General features: G+C 35.3%; 1 protein-coding gene across 2 annotated transcripts in view; it reads right to left on the bottom strand.

The window, feature by feature from the left end:
• The window catches only part of Dym (dymeclin), a 345,904-nt gene that overhangs the window by 198,492 nt on the left and 127,007 nt on the right, over window positions 1-20,405 (bottom strand). For both annotated transcript variants that reach the window (XM_027948972.2, XM_027948971.2), the window contains exons 9-10: window positions 12,149-12,331; window positions 7,791-7,969 (exon numbers count right to left, since the gene is read on the bottom strand). In XM_027948972.2, coding sequence (XP_027804773.1) covers window positions 7,791-7,969; window positions 12,149-12,331 — 362 coding nt within the window. The remainder of the gene's footprint in view (window positions 1-7,790; window positions 7,970-12,148; window positions 12,332-20,405) is intronic.

Raw genomic sequence — 20,405 nt, 5'->3', positions numbered from 1 at the left:
TGTGGGAAGAAGTATTCAAGAGAGAAAACCATGTCTAAACTTAGGAAATAGATCACATTGAGAGAAATTCAATTAATTGAGTATAAATAGAAAAGAACACAAGAACAATAATGCAGAAAAGAAAAACCCAAAAAAGGGATCTGTGACAAAATTAATGTAGTCTTTTGGCTACATTAAAGAATCAGAGTTTTAACTGAGGAAACTATGAAGACATGAAAAGACTTTACAGCTAGGAAGGGACATGATCATATCTGACATTAGTAAATTCACTTTGACTAACGGGTTGAGAATGTTAAAGACTGGCAAGACAGAAAGCAGGAAAGCCAGTTAAAGATATTGAAGTAATTGAAGAGATAAGCAGCTTAAACCACAGGAGTGGCAATGAAGAAAAAAAATTAATAGATTCCAATAGTATTAAGGTTGGGAAATCAAAAGGACTTCTTTGAATGTGGGGGGAAAAACAGAAGGGTCAAAGCATCTATCTTTCATGAACTATATGGATGGCTCATCAATGTGATAAAGAACACAGGAGTAAGAGAAGAAGGAAGAACAGGTCCTGGGGAGATAATGAGTGAAACTTTCACATGTTTGGGACAAGGTATCTATGATGAAGCCACTAGGGAATGTCTGGGGCAAGTGGGAACACAGATTTAAGACATAGGCAATGAGGAATGTAAATACAGAACTCAAAAGCTGTGCACATATAGGGGCTGGGGCTGTAGCTCAGTGGTAGAGCCCTTGCTTAGCATGTGTGAAGCTTGGGTTTGATCCTCAGCACACATAAATATAAACAAATAAAATAAAGGTATAAAAAATACAATGACATCATTAAAAAACACATATAAATGACAACACAATGGAATTCACTAGATGTTTGAGGGAGAAGAGCAAAGCAGGGGGAAAAAAATTAGGAGAAAACTCTTCAGCAGGGCACATTTGAGAGCTAAGAATAACATATAAAACAGAAAAGCAAAAGGCACAGAGGTAGAATACCAGCAAAGAACAAGGGTCGGAAAGATAAGAGTGTGTGTAGGTGGATAGACAGCATGTTTCTACTCCCCAGAATTCACAGGTTGAAACTCTAACCCTAATGGTATGGTATTAAGAGGTGAAGTCTTGGGAGGTGATTAGGTAAGAAGGTGGAACTCTCATGATAGGACACAGCTTGCTTCCTCTCCCTTTAAGCCCTTCGCCATATAAGGACACAAGCAAGTACACAGTCATATGCACACCAAGAAGCAGGCCCTCACCAGACAGGGAGTTGACAGCACTTTTATCTTAGAATTTTCAACCTATAAAATTATGAGAAATAAATTTCTCTTGTTTAAGCATTCACTCTGCAATATTTCTGTGACAGCAGCCAGAATGGATTAACATATGGAGGTTGGGTATCTTAAGAATAGAGGTGAACACTGTCAAATGCAGTAGAATGCTCAAATAAAGTAGTGATGAAACATGCCCACTGGGTTTAGCAACAAGCAGCTACTGACAACAGAGCTGTGGGAACAGAAGCGGATCATAACAAGCTGAAAAGGGAACACTAAGTAAAGAAGCTAAGGCAAAAAACATGTCCCAAGGCTTTCAAGAAACACAGTCATAAAAAGAGCTAAACATGCTGGGTATGGTGGTGCACACCTGCAATTCCAGTGGCTCGGAAGGCTGAGGCAGGAAGATGGCAAGTACAAAGCCAGCCTCAGCAAAAGCGTGGTGCTAAGCAACTCACTGAAACTCTATCATAAATAAAATACAAAAAATTGGGCTGGGGATGTGGCTCAGTGGTGAAGTGCCCCCTAAGTTTTATCCCAAGTACCAAAAGAAAAACAAACAAACAAAAAACAGGGAGATTTTAGGTTTAACCTTGGGAACTATCTGTGGCTCTCCCTGGCAAGAGATTGCCCAAGGCACATGACCTTTATCTTCACTGTGCTAGGAAGATCTCTTAGGGTTGCTCTAGAGATGGGCATAACCCATTGGGAACTGGACAGCCCACCTTTAACCTTTTTTGGAGAAGAACATTCTATGGAAGGCCTTTGATGTTCCCCAATATAAACTAAGCAGGTGTGGGCACCATTTTGCCTTCTAATATAGAAGCTGGATTCATATGATTGACTTGCCTGTCCTGCCCACGCTTTTTTGAAATTTATTTCTGTGTCCTGTAGTTTTTTCATTGTTCCATTTTTCTTAGCTTTTATTTCTCAGCCAGCCCATTTCACTGAGGGGAACCCCATTTCCATCGCCTGTGCAGGGTGCAGGCTAGACTAAACAAATAGGATATTTGACCTTTTTTATTTTTATGTACAAATCACACTCAGAAGCTGGTTCAAGAAGTTAAGGCAAGAGGATTGCAAGTTCAAAGTCAGCCTCAAGAAACATAGTCATGAAAAGGACATATTTTTTGCCTTAACAATTTAGCAAGATCAAGTCTCAAAATAAAAAATAAAAAAGATTTTTAAAAAGGCCGGGGATGAGTCCCAGTAGTTAAGCAACTCTGGGTTCATAAATAAGTAAATAAATAAATCTGTGGGAGACCACCTCGCCCATGACTGAGTTAACTCCCAAGCTGGGCCATGTGGTGTCAAGCACCCATGCTGCTAAACTGCCCCGTTCTTCTAGAGTTCAAGTGACTATGTCTTTGTGCCCGGGCAGGTCTTCCTACAGCCCCATGGGTGGAGCTATGCTCACCTGTTCCTTTGTAATATAACCCCTTGCCCTGTTTAGGATAGAATCTTCCAGGGAAGTGCCTTGTGTGTGTCCCATTCTCTTACTCTGCCCTTGGATGTGGCCTACCTAGATGTCAGTCAACTGCTGACAGTGAACATCATGAAGATGACTCAGTCCCTTGAAACCTGACCCTTTGCCTCATTTGAATAGCTTCTCCTCAATAAAAGGGGTCAGCACATGCTCTCTCTCTCTCCTCCTGTGGACCCTTAAGGTCAGAGAAGCCCTCAGAGCAACCTCAAAGAAAAAGGTATTTGTGTCTCTTGTGTGGTTATTTTGCGCAGCCCAGTTTACCCGAGTGTTTTAGTTGCGAATGAAACCCGGCAAAAATCATACTCAGAAGATAAGACAGCTATCCAGAAGAAGATATAAAAATCCTTATGTAACTTGTTTTGATAATTCATGACACATAGACTTTATGTCACCAATAAATACCTATCTCATTTTCTATGTGTCTCTTCAGTAAAGTTTTAAGCTTGTAAGCTATAAATATGACATGACTTCCATATGTACAGTATATATGCAGGTTCAAGGCCTGATCCAAGAGCATAAAACTGGTGGAGGCTTAAGGGAAATGTCCACAAAATCTCTACCTGACTGATGAACATAAACAGAAATTTAAATGGTAACTAACTTATAATCACCTAATTAAAGAAGTTACAAATAATGCAATGCTCCAGTGAGTATATCTTATTTGTCCAGAATCCCTTTTAAGAAATCCTCTTGTACATTGAAGAAAGATATGAAAGAAAAACTCAAGAGAATGGAAAGACCTCCCATGTTCAGGGAGAGGCAGAATTAATATTGTTAAAGTGTTCATACTACCAAAAGCAATATAGAGATTCAATGCAATACCCATTAAAATACCAATCATTCTTCACATAACTAGAAAAAAAAAATCCTAAAATTCATTTGGCAGAATAAAAGACCCAGAATGCCAAAGCAATTTTAAACCAAAAAAAGCAATACCAGAGTCATCACAATACCTGACTTTCAATTATACTACAGAGTTATAGTAACAAAAACTGCATGGTACTGGCACAAAAACAGACATATAGATGGTACAGAATATAAGACACAGAGACACACACACACATCTACAGTCATTTGATCCTTGACAAATGGTGTTAAGAAAACTGATTATCCATACGTAGAAGAATGATATTAGACCCTTATCTCTCTACATGCACAAAAAAATCAACCCAAAATGGATCAAACACTTAGGAATTAGAACAGAAACAATCAACCCCTAGAAGAAAAGATAGGATCAACACTCCAATGTATAGGCACAGACAATGACTTTCTCAATATGACCCCTAAAGCTAAAGAAATCATGCCAAGAGTTAATAAACAGGACAACATTAAATTTAAAAGCTTCTGAACAGCAAAAGAAAAAATTAGGAATGTGAAGAAAGAATCTACAGAATAGAATGGGGAAATATCTTTGCTAGCTGTTCTTCTGACACAGGATTAATATACAGAATATATAAATACAAAAAAACAAATAACCCAATTACTAAATGGGCAAATAAACTAAGCAGGCACTTCTCAAAAGAAGAAATACAAATGAACAATAAATACATGAAAAAGTGTTCAATATCATTAGCAATCAGGGAAATGCAAATCAAAACAACAATGAGATTTCATTTCACATCAGTCAGAATGGCAGTCGTCAAGAATACAAACAATAATAAATGCTGGAGAGGATGTGGAAAAAAAAAGAAACACTTCTATACTGTTGGTGGAAATGTAAATTAGTACAACCACAATGGAACTTAGTATGCAGGTTTCTCAAAAGACTAGGCATGGAACCACCATATAATCCAGCTATACCACTCTTTGGTATTTACCCCAAATAATTAATGTCATCAAACTATAGTAATATATGCATACCCATGTTTATAGCAGCATGATACACAACAGCCAAACTATGGAACCAGCCTAGGTATCCATCTACAGATGAATGGATGAAGAAACTCTGTTTTATATATACACGGTGGAGTATTATTCAGCTATAAAGAAAAATAAAATTATGTCATTTGCAGGAAAATGAATAGAACTTAAGACCATTATGTTATATTATGTGAAATAAGCCAAGGTCAAGGGTCCTATATTTTCTCTCATATGAGGAAGTTAGGTAAAAGAAAAAGAAAGGCGTGTGTGTGTGTGTGTGGGGGGGGGGGGGGTTGTCTCATGAAAACTAAAGGGAGATCAGCAAAGGAAGAAGACCAGAGGATGGAAAGAGGGGAGAAAGGGGGAACAATACTGGGAAATTATATTGTTATATGCATATGTAACAACAAATCCCACCAATATGCACTACTATAATACACCAATAAAAAAATGTGGAAAGAGAAAGAAAGAACGAACGAAATCCTTTTGTTAAAGGTTAAGAAGGCTAATTATTAAGAGGGCTCCATTCCATAGTGATTGGTCAAGGAAGTGAACACATGGCCCAAAAAAGGAATACTGGAGCACTTCATGAAATTTTTATGAATAGTAGATGTAAATTTTCTTCCTTCTGGCTTACAAATGATAATATAGACACATGCTCTGAGCTACACATGGTCCCCTCTCTCTCCATTTCAAAGTGTAATGCCTGACAACAAGGCCAAGGCTTTCTTGTTTAAGCATTTACTTTGGAAAGCAGAGGCAAGGGATGGAAATGTTTAGCCCCTAGATCCAGCCATGACTGAAGCTAAAAAGCTTCATGAGTTTTTCATTTGTGCCAAAACATTTCTTTTCACTCAAGGCAGACATAAAGAAGTTTGTTACTTACAACTAATAGAATTGTGACATTTAAGATGTCTAGCTACTTTCATGGATAAACTACTTTGCTTGTGATGATAAAATCTTAAAAAATCACATCAGTATAGTTTTTTCCTAAAAAGTTTGCCTTCTTTAATTCTATTCTTAACATTTGGGTACTTGGATTCTGCCTGAAACACTATTCATAGAAACAAAAATAAATTTAGAAGTCATTGCATTGTTATTCTAATAAATACCAATTTAAAAATGCATCACAAGAAGTTAGACCAGATTAAGGAGTACTTGAGTTAAAAGAAGTCAAAGAGCTATTAAGTCAAAGCACCAGTACAAAGAGCTCAAGTCAGTCTACACTTGACATTGTAGAGAGGAAGGAGTTCCTCCAGCCTCACCAGCACCTGTACACTACAAGGTATTCTGAGAGACACTGTGATATGCCTAACATTGTCTTCTTCTTCTTTTTCTTCTTTTTTTTAAGTGGACATAATACCTTTATTTTATTTACTTTTTATATGGTGCTGAGGATTGAACCCAGCGCCTCACACATGCTAGGCGAGCATTCTACCGCTGAGCCACAACCCCAGCCTCCTAACATTGTCTTCTTAATATCAGAGTCTAGAGAATTAAATAATGTTAACAATAACAAAATCCTCAGTACAATAAATTCCAACTGATAACGTGTTTTCTGAGAAAGGCAAAAGGACACATGGGGACACAAATTAAAAAATTATCAAAGTAATCTATGAAAGAAAATTAAAAACAAAACTAAAACAAATGCTACTCCATCCCCCTAAAAACCTCAGAACAAAACCCTGCCACCATTCACTGTGTGTTGTCAAGGACAAACAGCTGCAGCTCCCTGCCTCATCTTGCATACCCGTATCCTCACCATAGAACACTGAAAAGGTGATGTCCTGGACTTTCTGGGCTTTCTGCTTAATACATTTCTGTTAGAATGCAACCCGCTTAGACTTGTCTCTGTGCTTATTCATATCCATGAGAAACAAACCTTCTCTTTATAAGTTCATACTCCAGAGCAGTACACTTTTACACCCAATTTTGCTATTTAAACAAAATATGTTTTCCACACGTCACTCGTGAGGAGACAGGTTCTTTCATCACACTTTCTGTTCATAGTGTCACTGTGATGCAGAATATGCTCAGTGAATTCCAAAAGCTCATGTTTCTTCAGTATTTACATAGCACTTTAACACTGAAACAAATGGCCACCAAATTTCTTATCAATCTGTAAAAACTGGGGAAGAGGGGACATTCTGTTGCTATCAGCCAGCTGCAGGCTATTTCAGGAATGTTCACATTTTTTATGAATGCATTAATACATTGCCATCTGAATATCAGAGTTTATAGATTAAAGAATGTTAACAACAATAAAATTGGACAAGCACAATAACAGTCCACAGTTATCTGTATATGATAAGATATCAAACATACCTTAGTAAGATGGCTAATGTCTTACACATTAGTTATAATGGAAATCAATGATTTTTTATAGGAGTTTATATCTAGAGATAAATATTGTGGAACCAATTTCACTCACATAATGAAAAAACACTGTTCATTAAAGAGATGTCTAGCTGAGTTCAGTGGTGCAAGTCTGTAATCCCAGCTACTATGGAGGCTGAAGCAGGAGGATTGCAATTTTGAGGTCAGCCTGGACAACTTAATGAAATCCTGTTTCAAAATAAAAATGTTTTAAAAAGGACCAAGGGATGTGGCTCAATGGTAAAGTATCTTGAGTTGGGAGACGTCCAGTAAGGTACCTTAAAATAACTAACTATAACAGGCCAGGAACTGTGTTCAGACAGAGCTAGAGTCCAAGCCTTCATGAGGATGGGACACTATCACCTTTCCTTTCAGCCATTCTCCTCAGGAAGATGCTGCAACTGTGACCAATTACACTAACATGGTGGGCAGGCAGCTAGCAGCTGGAAGGGACCAAGAAGAAATAAAAATCTTGAGAATTGCAGAGGGTGCTTCTTAGAAGACTTTAATCAGGCTGAATCCTGAGCAATGAGTGTCTGCTAAAGGCCCCAAGAACTGGGAAGCCTGGCACCAGCTGAGGATGCTGCTGTGCTCAGCTCTGTGAGGTCACTGCTATGAGAGGAGTATCACACACCGAAGCAATGCAGGCCTTTGCCTGTGCCTAGTGACATTTTCCCTATCAACTTCTTAACCATCAATCTGTGTGGCAACCAGGCAAACATACTTACCCTCTTGGGAAAAGAAATTATTCTTCAAAATATTATAAAATACACAAAATGTGGCAGGTTTAGCATGATACTTACAAGATTTTCCATATCTGTGCGAGCCAGCATGTATGTTCTGACATTACTATTCTGATGGAGCAGTGTGTACAAGAGGAGCGTTGCTTGATCAGATGTTTGCTGTTCACACAGGGCTGTGTACAAACTGTTAAAGTTAATCTGGAAGGCATGTGGAATTGATGAGGGGAAAGGGCTGCTATCTAGAATACAAAAAACAAGCAGATTTTTAAAAAATAGTGCATGAGTATTTTCTGGACCATGTTTTTTGTACAAACAATAAAAGCACTGTGAAAATAATGCATACAAATCAATTTCTCTTAGCTTTAAGTAAAATCCCTACATTTCAGAGCCAAAATTTCAAATTATATTTTAAACTTTACTAAAATAAGTTACATAGTTTGACTCTGTTACTATGTTACCATAAATAGAGCTGAACTAAATCAGCTAAGAACATGTGTTTAAACAGCGCCATGGGGCAAAAGGTCCTTCCATAAATACCATTTAACCAAGATACTGAGATCCCTTGACGTCAAAACAAAAGCACCAATACTAAATAAAAATATCTAAAAAACAAATAATACAGCTTCTATATAAAAAGGAAGTCTTCTTATAAGATAGGGTTTACAAAAAACCTGCCTTGAAGCTAAGTTCATTTACTGCAAACAAATAAATCATGGCTGAAGTATTCACTAATGTTATTAACCCATTTCTAAATATGGATAGAAAAACAACATATAATTTAGCAAGTTTTAAAATAATACCCAAATCAATACACATTCAACATTAGTTTCTCTAATGTACAGAACATACCAAGCCTAAGACAATTACTAGAAAATTTCTATAACATTTTGTTTAAAAGAGAACAAAGCTAATTGACCATAACTGCTAAGAAATTTCTTCTTCTTCTTTTTTAAAGAATGGTCACTGGAATGATAAAAAGCATAAATCATAGTCTACTCTGGGAAAATTCTTCATATTCTAAAACAGACATGTCCCTTTTTCTATAGTTCACAGGATTTGTGTAGAAACTGAAGGAAGGTTAGATTTAGGAGATAAAGATAGGTTCAACAGAAAGTCATAATCTCCTGAGATAAAACAAGGGAATGTGACACTACAAAGAGCTGACGCTTTCATGTGTGCTGAAAATAAGCACCAAAAATCTCTTAAAAACATGAAAGCAGGGGCTAGGGTTGTGGCTCAGTGGTAGAGCTCTCACCTAGCACATGTGAGGCGCTGGGTTTGATCCTCAGCACCATGTAAAAAAAAAAGTAAAGATACTGTGTCCAGCTACAACTACACACACACACACACACACACACACAGTAAAGTTGCCACCAATAAAGCAAAACATTTACCATTCCTGAAAGCCATGCTCTTGTGGAAAAGAGTTATGTCCGAACACCAAAAACCCTAGTGGCCCTGTACCTCTGATTCTCCTTCCTACACTTTGTGTTTGTGAGAGGAAGGCATCTATAAATGCTTTCACTTCTACTACATGGTGCCCTGGCTTTTCCACATTTGAAATAATAGATTATTTTTTCAATCTTAACACTATCATTTTGACACTTATAAAAATAATGCCTTTGTGTGACCAAATTCTTGTAAAGGATGGCAAAAAGAAGTTTGTCTTCTACTTTAAGTATGCAAATATTACAGAAGACTCACTGGAAAAGACTCTGGACACTCTGAACCTCTTTAAAGTGGAAGCAGAGCAGCGTGTTCACTGAGCTGTAGCACAGCTGACGGCACTGAGTGCCTCCACGGCGTCAGCAGCAAGGGCTACCAGCCAACCCACAGCCGGCTTTCTGCCTGCTAGCCCCTGCTAGCCCCTACTCAACGTGAACAACAGCCATGTCTTTATCTGACCAGCTGGACAAAGGATGAAATGGAGACTTGGAGAGAATAAGTAGCTTTTCTCGGGTCAGCCTTGAGTAAAAACCAGATGAACCTCAGAATTACATCGGTTCCTATAACAACAGGAATAATGTGGTAAGTCTGTGCTATGGTAAAACCCCAGTTAATTCTTACAAAAATCATGTGAAGTAGAGATAATAACCCCTGCTTTACAATTCAGGGCAATGGTATTGAAAGAAAAAAGGAAAAAAAAAAAACCCATAAAGCCAATTTTTTAATCTCTGTACTACATGGTCTCCCAAAAAATGACTATCTCAAGCAAAGTTCAAACCAAAATGCTTACTAATATTTGGCCAGAGCAGCCACACTAACAGCAGTAGAAACCATGGACAGGAGAGGAAGGCATCTATAAATGCCTTCATTCTACTACATGGTGCCCTGGCTTTTCCATATTTAAAATAATAGATTATTATCTATGTGGTAAAATCTGAACTGATCATTTTAAAATTTTATTTTTCTTAGTATTTATATAAATGCTATTAGGTGGCATTATCTTCATTTCATAGACAAAATCATTGAGGTGTACTAATTATGTGAAATATCAAAGGTCTCACATTCTAAAGTGACCAAGGTGAGGTGTGAACCCAGGTCTGTTTGGCTCCAAAATTTGTTTACTTAACCATTAAGTCACATTGTCACCAAGAAGAAGAGTGTAGTAATGGAACAGAAAAGTACTACCACCAGATGTATGAGGTTTCATTATTTGCTCATCAAACTATTATTGAGTCCCTATTGCCCTGTGTTTCTGGCGTGAATTCTAGTGTTGAAGCTTAGACTCCAACAATTGTGTTAAGAGGGGAGCCCTATAGGAGGTGGTTAGGTCTTAAATGCTCCTCCCTTGTGAATGGGATTAAAGCTCTCATAAAAGAGATTCCACGCAGCCAGTTGGCTTCTTTAAGTCCTTCCATCTCTTCTGCCATGTGAGAACACAGTATCCATAGTACCATCTTAGAAGCAGTTTTCAGTTCCTCACCAAACCTAAACCTTTGGAGCCTTTGATCTTCCCAGAACTGTGAGAATAAATTTCTGTCCTTTATAAATTACCCAGTCTCAGGTATTTAATTACAGCAGCACAAATGGGCTAAGATACTCTGCAAATAATACCAGAATTGGCAAAGATACAATTAATTGATACACTAATCCACTGACTATTAAAAATGTATGTTAGAATAGTCTGGAAAGACATAGCACAGAGCATCAGAAGCCTTAATGTTCCTACCCAATGTATGTACATTTGCACAACTTAAATACATGAATGTTGGGTGAATCTCTGTTTTAGGACATTACATTTATACGTTATTATTGGGGTTCATTTTGACATATTCATAAATGCATATAACAGTTTTCTCCATTTCAATCCCCAGTGCTGTCACCCTCCTTCTCTTCCTCCCTTCTGATTCCCTTCCTCTACTCTGTTGTCTTCCTTCCATCTATTTACTTATTTATTGGTACATGATAGCTATATATAAATTTGGAATGCACTGTGATATATTTATGCATACATATAGCATAATTTGGTCAACTTTATTCTCCAGTTCTTCCCGTTTCCCTCTCCTCCTCCCTCCCCATTAGTCCCCTGCTTCTACTATACTGCTCTCTCTTCTGTTTTCAAGAGATCAATCCCCTCCTTTTCCTCTCTAGTATCTGCATAGGAAGGAGAATATTCCACCCTGGTTTTCTGCATCTGGCTTACTTTACTTAGGATGACGTTCTCCAGTTCCACCCATTTACCAGCAAATGACATAATTTTATTCTTCTTTATGGCTGAGTAGAACTCCACTGTATATATGTACCATATTTTCTATATCTATTGCATACATCTTGATAATCTAGCTACTATAGAATTGTAGAATGTTACCTTTTGTTAGGAGATTACTATTTTAAAATATATCTATCTGTTCATGTTCTACTTTAGGGGTTAATGAAGTACAGTCCACCATCTGTTTTGGAAATAAAGATTTTCTGGTACATGGCCAAGTTCGTTCCTTCTTGTGTTATCTATGGTTGCTTTTCAATTGCAATGGCAGAGTTAAGAGGAAAAGACCAGATGACCTTGTGAAGCTACTGCTCCTTAATATTTGCTGATTTCTGATCTAATTTTTAGTTCTATAAAACTCTAACTAGAATAGACTTTAAATGAAAATTTAAGATAACCTACGATTTGGTTTTCATAGGTTATTATTCTGAATCCCTAATAGGAGGACAAGCTGGCCAAATTAAACACAAGCTAGTTTGGTTAGCTCTGAAAGAAATATAAACTTAAAGGGATATAAAGGATCACAGCACTCTTCTAAGATTTATTTGACCTTCCTGAGAATATTGACAGGAAAATCTAAGTTTTTCTCATTTTTAACCAATATAAAAATAACAAACTGATACATCTCCAAATCTATAAGACAATAAACAATATGGTGTGAACAACAATCTCATTAGAAAGAATATTCAGAGAAAAAAACATTACAAACCTTGTGTGTTCTTAAAGGACATAATGGCCTGTCTGTAGGGATTGGGTGCATCTGGAGCATCTGTCAGGTTAGCCAGCACCAGCAGAAGCAGGAGACTCTGGTTGGCCAGAGGGGAAGAAAGCTCTGGAGAGGCAGCCGCTTTGCTGCCCACACCTCCTAGTGTGAACACAGTCCAGAGTCCAGCTTGAGAAGAAAACACATAGGATTGCTGCCATCAATAATGTATGCATTTCTGCACAATATTCTACACTTTTTAATGTTTAAAATTTGAAATAACACCTTTTTTATTATAGGAGCAAAACAAGTTCATAATTTCAAAATTCTATTGTTCAAATGTTTTAAAGACTATCAGTTTCTAATTCCATAACTCTACATAGATAACCGTAAAAGATAATTATTTAAGAATTATCTTAATTATTGATAATTAACAATTATCTAAATTCTTCTTTACATAAGAAAGCATATGCATAATTATGAGAAAATTCCATGTACAACTTGATACCAATAATTCACAGTGCTCAAATCTGTAAACACACGAACTAGTCCCATTAATACCATCAGTATCAGCATTGTACTACTGGTACTCCAAGCAAGATTAAGGTAAGGAAAAAAAGACTTCTTAAAAGTTAGGGGAAAAAAAATATTCATTATTTGCACACATTATGATTGTCGATTTAGAGTGCACTGTCCAATAGAGTACCCCCTGGCCACTTATATTTATGGAACATGTGAAATATAGTTCAAATTGCATATGCTGTGGGTATAAAATATACAATGAATTCTGACAATTTAATACAGAAAAAGAAGAATGTAAAATATCTTACTATATTATCTTTGTAACACTGCTTACATGTATTTTGGATATAATGAGTTAATGTATATCATTAAAATTACTTTCACATGTTTCTTTTTATTTTTTAATAAGACTTCTAGAAATTTACAAATGTGACTTATATTTATATTGGGTAAAGATGCTCTAGAACATCAAAGAGAATCAACTGACACTGCAATACTAACACACTATTATAACTAATAGAATATTTTGACACAGTTCTATGGCTATAAGATAAAAATCAAAGCCTTTTTATACATAGTGATAAATAATTAGAAAATATATTTTTCCAAGCCAGGTGTGGTGGCACACACTGGTAATCTCATCAACTCAAGACACTAAGACAAGAGGATTGCAAGTTCAAACCAGGCTCAGCAACGTAATGAGGGCCTGTCTCAAAATTTAAAAAAATTCGAGAGGTGGGATGCTGGGGATGTAGCTCAGTGGTAAAGTGACCCTGGGTTCAAATCCCCAAATTAAAAAAGAAAGAAAAGAATATATTTAATTCCAATCATAATAGTAAAATACAATAAACTATTCAGGAATAAAACTAAAATATGTAAGACCTTCGGGAAAGCAACCCCAAAACTCGACTGAAGGCCATAAGAGATCTAAATTAATGTAAAGGCATAACATGTTTGTGGACAAAGACAGTACTGAAAAAAAAAGTCTCATCTGCCCCCAACTGAATCTAAAATTTAGTATGTTAGCCATCAAAATACGAATAAGAATTTATGTGACAGAAAATTTTATGCAAACAGAAGATTTTCAAAAGACTTATACCACCCAGCATTGGCAAAAGTTCAAATTGTAAACAGAAAGAGATCAAAGTGAAACAGGATTTGGTAGAGGATAATTTGGTAGTTTTCATTAAAATTTAAAATGCATATCCTCAGGCTGGGGAAGTAGCTCAAGAGGTAGACCACTTGCATAGCAAGCACAACTCCAGAAAATGTGACATAATATACTTTGGAACTAGGGATACAGCCAATGGGGGTGGACAGGGGAAAGAGGGGAAGAAGAAGAGAGAAAGGATGGGAAGGAAGGAGAGGAAGGACTTCTGATAATTTTGGAGGAAAATAAAAATCACCAACACATATAACACTCATTCTATCTAGAAGAGTGGCAATGGATTTGTTATTTTACTTGAATCATTTTACATGTCTGTATTTATTACTTACTATAGTGGGCAGATGTTATTTTTTGAAAAACACCTTTGTCAAAGGAATTAAATGTTTCTGGAAAGTAATCAAAAAAACTGCATAGCAATATAAGCAACTGATAATTTTTATTCCTCCTGAACTGACACAGGCAGATACTTTTTATTCCTTTTTTTTTTTACACTATAAACAGTTTAGTGTGAAAATTTGCTCTTTTCTAATACTATGTGTTTTTAAATTCATGCAATCTAAACTACCTCATAAAAGCCTATCAATGTATCCTTTCTTACAGAATTTTGAGCATACAAATCTCAAGACTTTTTCTATCATTCACTGGAATGGTTTACTACTAACTCAAGCTGTTATGAGGGAAGAGTGTAGTTCCCTACCCCACCAAATTTCAGAGATCCCTAGAAGAGTATGAAGGGAATTTCCAATGACATATTTGCTATAAGTCTTCAGTGAGACACAAGCAGAGTTGAGGCTCAGCAAGGATTTTTGTTTTTTTTAAAGCAGGAAGGATTTTAAGATAATTGAGGAAGATACAAATGTTTCTGTTAGTAGTGTACTTCCTCCTTTTCATTAAGAAAATCTGAGTAAAAAATATCAGTAATTGATATCTACAAATCACAGATTCCCATTTAGTCAAAACAATGGCCACAACAGTTAAGAAATAAGAAATTTAATAAGAAAATCAAAATTATTTAAGTATAGCCAGTAGCCAAGTATTAATTACTGGGATTGGTTTGTTGTTTATCTGTAATATTTTTTAAAAAGCTTTTAGGTCATTTCCTTCCACTTAGAGGTTGTTCCATGACTGTCTGCCCCTTATATCCATCACTGTGTGTTCCAGGATTGCAAGTAAAGAAAAACACAATTAGGAAGTTCAATCCACAACAAAAATAATCACAAAATGCTTTCCAAGATAAAATAAGTAGTGTTTTTTTTTTTTTAATTCCTGTTTTTGTATTCTCTTTGCAGCTGCTCATTTTCATTACTATGAGAACCAAGAGTTGACTATCCCCGGACAAATTCCCAAATCAAAATATTAACTCTACTTAAGCACAACTTCACTCCCCCATTCCCTTTTGATTGTTTCTAAGAGGACCGAGAGCTGCTTATTAATGTCAGATAAACTAACATTTTATGAGGAATCTCCCCCATCTACACACACACCAAAAAAGAAAAGAAAAGAAAAAAAACACTTTCCTTTTCTAATGAACTGCAATGTTGCCTTTCCTTATAGGGAGAATGAGGCCACCTGCCATTGCTTACATTGTAGTTTAAACTGGCCCATGATATTGGATCAGAATTCTTCCAAAGGTTCATTTCTTTTTGTTGATCCAAGCCTCTGATCTATGACCCAAGAATCTTAGTGGAACTGTACTTTCCTGTTGGGGGCAAGGGGGACACTCCACCAGAAAAGTAAACGAAAGTTACAGTGTATTTTCTTCTGTTCCAAAAATTATATTAAGGATGGTTCCCAAAGTTATTTAATTATATCCCCTGGGTATTCCAAATAAGTTCTGAAATAAAATTGATCTAACTCAAACAAAAATGTACTGAAATTAACTAAAAAAACAAATCTGGTGTTGATTCTATTGTTTTTTTAAGTTCTCAAGGATATGTATTCTTAAAACTCAAAATGTGATGAAAATACCAAGAATGACAAACTGAAACATTAATAAATATTATAATCATCAAGGAAAAGAGATTTCTCATTTAAAAAATATGGAACTCGGGCTAGGACTGTAGCTCAGTGGAAGAGTGCTTGCCTAGAATGTGCGAGGCACTGGGTTCTATCCTTAGCACAGCATAAAAAACTAAACAAATAAAGTAATTCTATCCATCTACAACTATAAAAATTTTTTTAAATGGAACTCAAAAAATCAATGATATTTCCTTAAGACTTAAAGAAACAGAGGTAAATTACTATTTTTCCATGTTAGTAAACATGCTACTTGCTAAATTAATTTCTTACATCAAACAAATATATTACAAAACACTAAGTATTCCTTCAGAACTATATAAAAATAACTAACATTATCAGAATAGTTATAAAAATCTGGTAAAATGGTCATATTCATATATTTTTAAAGATATAATATTATAACAATCTACATACTTGAGAAAACTAAGACGATAGGTCAGCTATCCTATTGTCCATGGATGAAAATTCCACTAGAGATATTTCAATCCACACCTACAAGAGGCTATTCAGTCAACAGATTAGGAATGCCTGCTGGGGTTAGGCTCTACACCACAACTGAAAATACAAATAAGGAAAGCCTCCCACTCTGACTTTGAGGAAGTTAGTACAACAGGGAGAAAAGGGTTCTAACAACTAAGAACCAACTTTAGTTGCCACCACAATCCAAAAAATCTCTCAAAACATCTGGGCTTTTCATATACAAGTATAGAAAAATAATAAGGGAAGACAGTTTTACCAAAAAAGTTAGTAAACATGTTCCAGGATAAACACGATGGCAAGCCCTCCTTTCTATAAAGGACATACACAGTGGGATTCAGCAATGTAAGCTGCATTTCCCAACCTTTCCTGCAGAAAATTATGTATCATAAATGCAATTATGTATCATAACATTCCAGAATATTACTCCTCAGAGTTTTTTTTTTACAAATAATATTTTAAATTTTCTGCCCATAATTTTTAAAAACTTTTTATTTTAAGACAACTGTACAGAGCCTGGGTAGAATATGAGGAGGGCAGATTAAAAAAATATACAACTGTAGATTCACATACAGAGGGATCCTGTATACCCTTTACCCAATTTCCTCTAACAGTAACATCTTAAAAAATTGTAACACAATATCACAATCAGGACTTTGGCACTGATATAGACAAAATACAGAAGAAATTTACCACTAGTTAGGAAAATCTGCATGGAAAAAAATATTTGACAATCACTTAACTTCTCTATAGTTCATTTTCCCAATCACCTATACTCCAAACACAGATGAAACTCCCTATCTCTAAATATACCCCGACTGCCTGTGTACTGACATACATACATTCAACTCATGGTGTATTCAGGACCTGCTACAGATTGGGCAAACTGCAAGAAACTGGATTTGAACTGATGAACCAAAGATAATCATGCTCTACCCACTGTAGCTTAAAGTCTAAAGGAAACACTGACATAGAACAAAAATAAGCAAATGAACTACAGTATGTTTGCTGGGGTGAGGGGCAGGAGATGTTACCTAAATATAATGATCCATGAAGAAAAAAAAAATTGCTCAGAAACTTGTGAAGAGGACTGACCATTGCTTGATAGGTTTTTATATGTATACAAAAATGTCATTTCACTTCCTCCGTTTTAAAATTTTTCTTTCGCTTCTTTTCTTATTTTTTTCTTGCTTAGAAAAATCCTTCAAGGTCCACAGCAGTTATTTGTTGTAATACATAAAGCAAAAAGTAATTATTCTTGGAGCTGGGGGTATAGTTCAATGGTAGAACACTAGAGTGGCATTCACAAAGCCCTGGGTTTGAGCCCCAGTAGGGAAGAGGGGGAGGGAAGAGGAAAATTTAAAAAACACAAAAAACAAAAACTATGCCTTCCTCTTAGCTCATGACACTAGGCATCAGAACCATCTTTTTAAAAAGTATACCATCTCAACAAAATAATGATCATCCTAAAATGAACACAATGATCAACTTAAAAGGCTGTTCATAGACACAGTGAAAATGTATACACTTAGAGGAGATGAAATAAGAGGGAATGAACTAGTAACTTGTGACAGAAAACCAACCCTCAGTTACAAATCTAGGCATATGACACAGAATATCAACAAAGTTAACATTTTTCCAGCAGAATTTCACATATTTTTTATATCCAAATTCCCTGGAACATATCACTCAATTTAATGCTTTTCAACCAGTGTTTATGAAGTAATGTTTTATATCTCCCAAACTCACAAAATATTTTTAACAAATAATATATGAAGAAGATCAAGTATCATTACAAAGATAATTGGCACAATAGAATTACTGACACTTTGAAAACTAATGTGATGTATGTGTCATAATTGCTGGTACCAAGAGAAGAACACAGCAGCATATCTTAGTGCACCATTCTCCCACTGGGAACACAAACTAATCATGTTTCCATAAGACCTTTGATTTGAACCCTTGATTTTGCTGAGTGTTATACACTAAAAGGCAGAAGTTGATAAGGTGTTAAGAATATTCTGGCAAAACTAACAGAACTATACACTACAAGGTACATTATTAGCTCCACAAGGATAAGTTTTTACTGTTTGTAATTATACTTCAGTAAATCTATCTCCATCTTCCTCCTCTCCAAAAGTTTTGCTATGGATGTGGAGCAACTGGAACTCTCATATAATCTATTAAGCGTATCAAACTGGTGCAAATAATTAGCAAAACTATATAATTTTAATTATTAAAGTTGAATGATGCAAAACTAGGACCCAGCAATTCACTGGTGATTAATACAAAGATAGGTTTGAGTGTTATTACTACAATAGTCAAAATTTAGAAACAAACCAAATGCATATTGTAATACAAAGAATAAACAAAGCATGAAATAGTCTTAAAACGAAATAATACACTGCAATAAAAATGAACAATACTTTGCATAAAAATATGGATGAATATCTCAAATTTAAAAAATAAAGACAACCACAAAAGAATACATAGCACATGATCCCATTAATATCAAGTTCACAGTCAGATAAAACTTATCTACAACATTAGAAGTTAGGATAGTGGATTCTTCACTGGTGAGAGGGAAGAGTAATTAGGAGAGTGTGTGAGAAAAGTTTCTGGAGTGCTATAATTATCTGACCTGACTACACGTTCACTTACAATTATTAATTGAACTAAAACCTAAACTACCTGTGTTTTTCTGTACGTTATAGTTATGTAACAATGTTTATCACTAAGAAAAAGAAAAAAGCAGCGTGCATTCCTTTTAAGATGATAGATGATGGTGGGGTACACTGTAATGCTCACATGGCATTACAGTGATTATATAGTAAAAGAAATAAAAATTTTAATTTGAAAAAAGATAACAACAAATTCTTAGAACAATGTTTTCTACATGAAATGGAGTGTTGGTTTCATCGGAGGAAAAAAAATACTTGATGTTTTATCTTTATCAAAGAGCACAGTCCTGAAACACCTCCTTTTCTATACAATCAAATTATACAAATTATACTTTGTATACAATTTACTATTTTTGCCAGCTTAAAATAAATGTAAAACAGTAACATACAGAATCTTGAACTGAGGCCAGACTATATAAGGCTAGGAAATTGGGGGGAAAAGGTCACTAATAGTTTCACTTTTTACATGTGTTTACATTTAAATCACTCTTGAAATATCTGGTGACTGCTAGTTCCTAAAACAGTTTTGAGTCAAATTCAATTTTCCTAACACAAAACAACATATTACTACCCCCATTCTGTCTCCTAAAAGGAATGCTTTGACCATCTCAAAAGAGAGAAAGAGAAAGAAAACACATTATAAAGGAACAAAGAAATCTGTTTTTTTTTTTTTTTAAATTCATAGCACAGTAAAATATTTTATCCACCTTTGTAGTTTGAAATCTGTCAGGATCTCTGACTTATAATCTGCATAATACAAGCCATACGGAACTTTTTAAAAGTTTAATTCCTTTAAGAATAGAAAACAGAACAATTGTTAAATGTTTTTAAAATATACATGATTCAGTAATTATGATGACTGATACCTGTTTTCAAAAATAAAAAACAATGAGAGGTAATAGAACTCATTTTTTTTTTTCAGTAAAAGTATAGATTCACACTCACACACCCCTAAAATAAACATTCATGAGAACCTTAGATGAGCTGGACCTATATTAAAATGTAAAATATAAAAAGAAACAAATAAGAAATTTTGTGTACTTGGAGATAAATCCTATGTCATACACATATGCAAAAATAATCAAATTAATCATGTTCTACGAAACAGGAAAGGGCACTGAGCACAGAGAGCTCCTCCTCGTTTCCAGTAACTTTATTCATTATGTCCCAATGTCATCCTCTACAGAGTTTTCCCAAACTGGTAAATGAACCACTGGTGATATGAGGCATGGTTAAGTGTGGCACAGGAAAACTTTTTAAAAAATCTATAATTGTTATGTATATTAGAAAGATATACAATTAGCATCTCCAAAGCAAAAAATTTTAAGGACTTTGTCACTTAACATAAGGATAAAGTAAATAATATGCTTAAAATTTTGAAACAGTGAAATAAGTA

Source organism: Marmota flaviventris, chromosome 16 (assembly GCF_047511675.1).
Source record: "Marmota flaviventris isolate mMarFla1 chromosome 16, mMarFla1.hap1, whole genome shotgun sequence".
NCBI classification, from domain to species: domain Eukaryota; kingdom Metazoa; phylum Chordata; class Mammalia; order Rodentia; family Sciuridae; genus Marmota; species Marmota flaviventris.
This window is presented reverse-complemented; position numbering and strand designations above follow the sequence as displayed.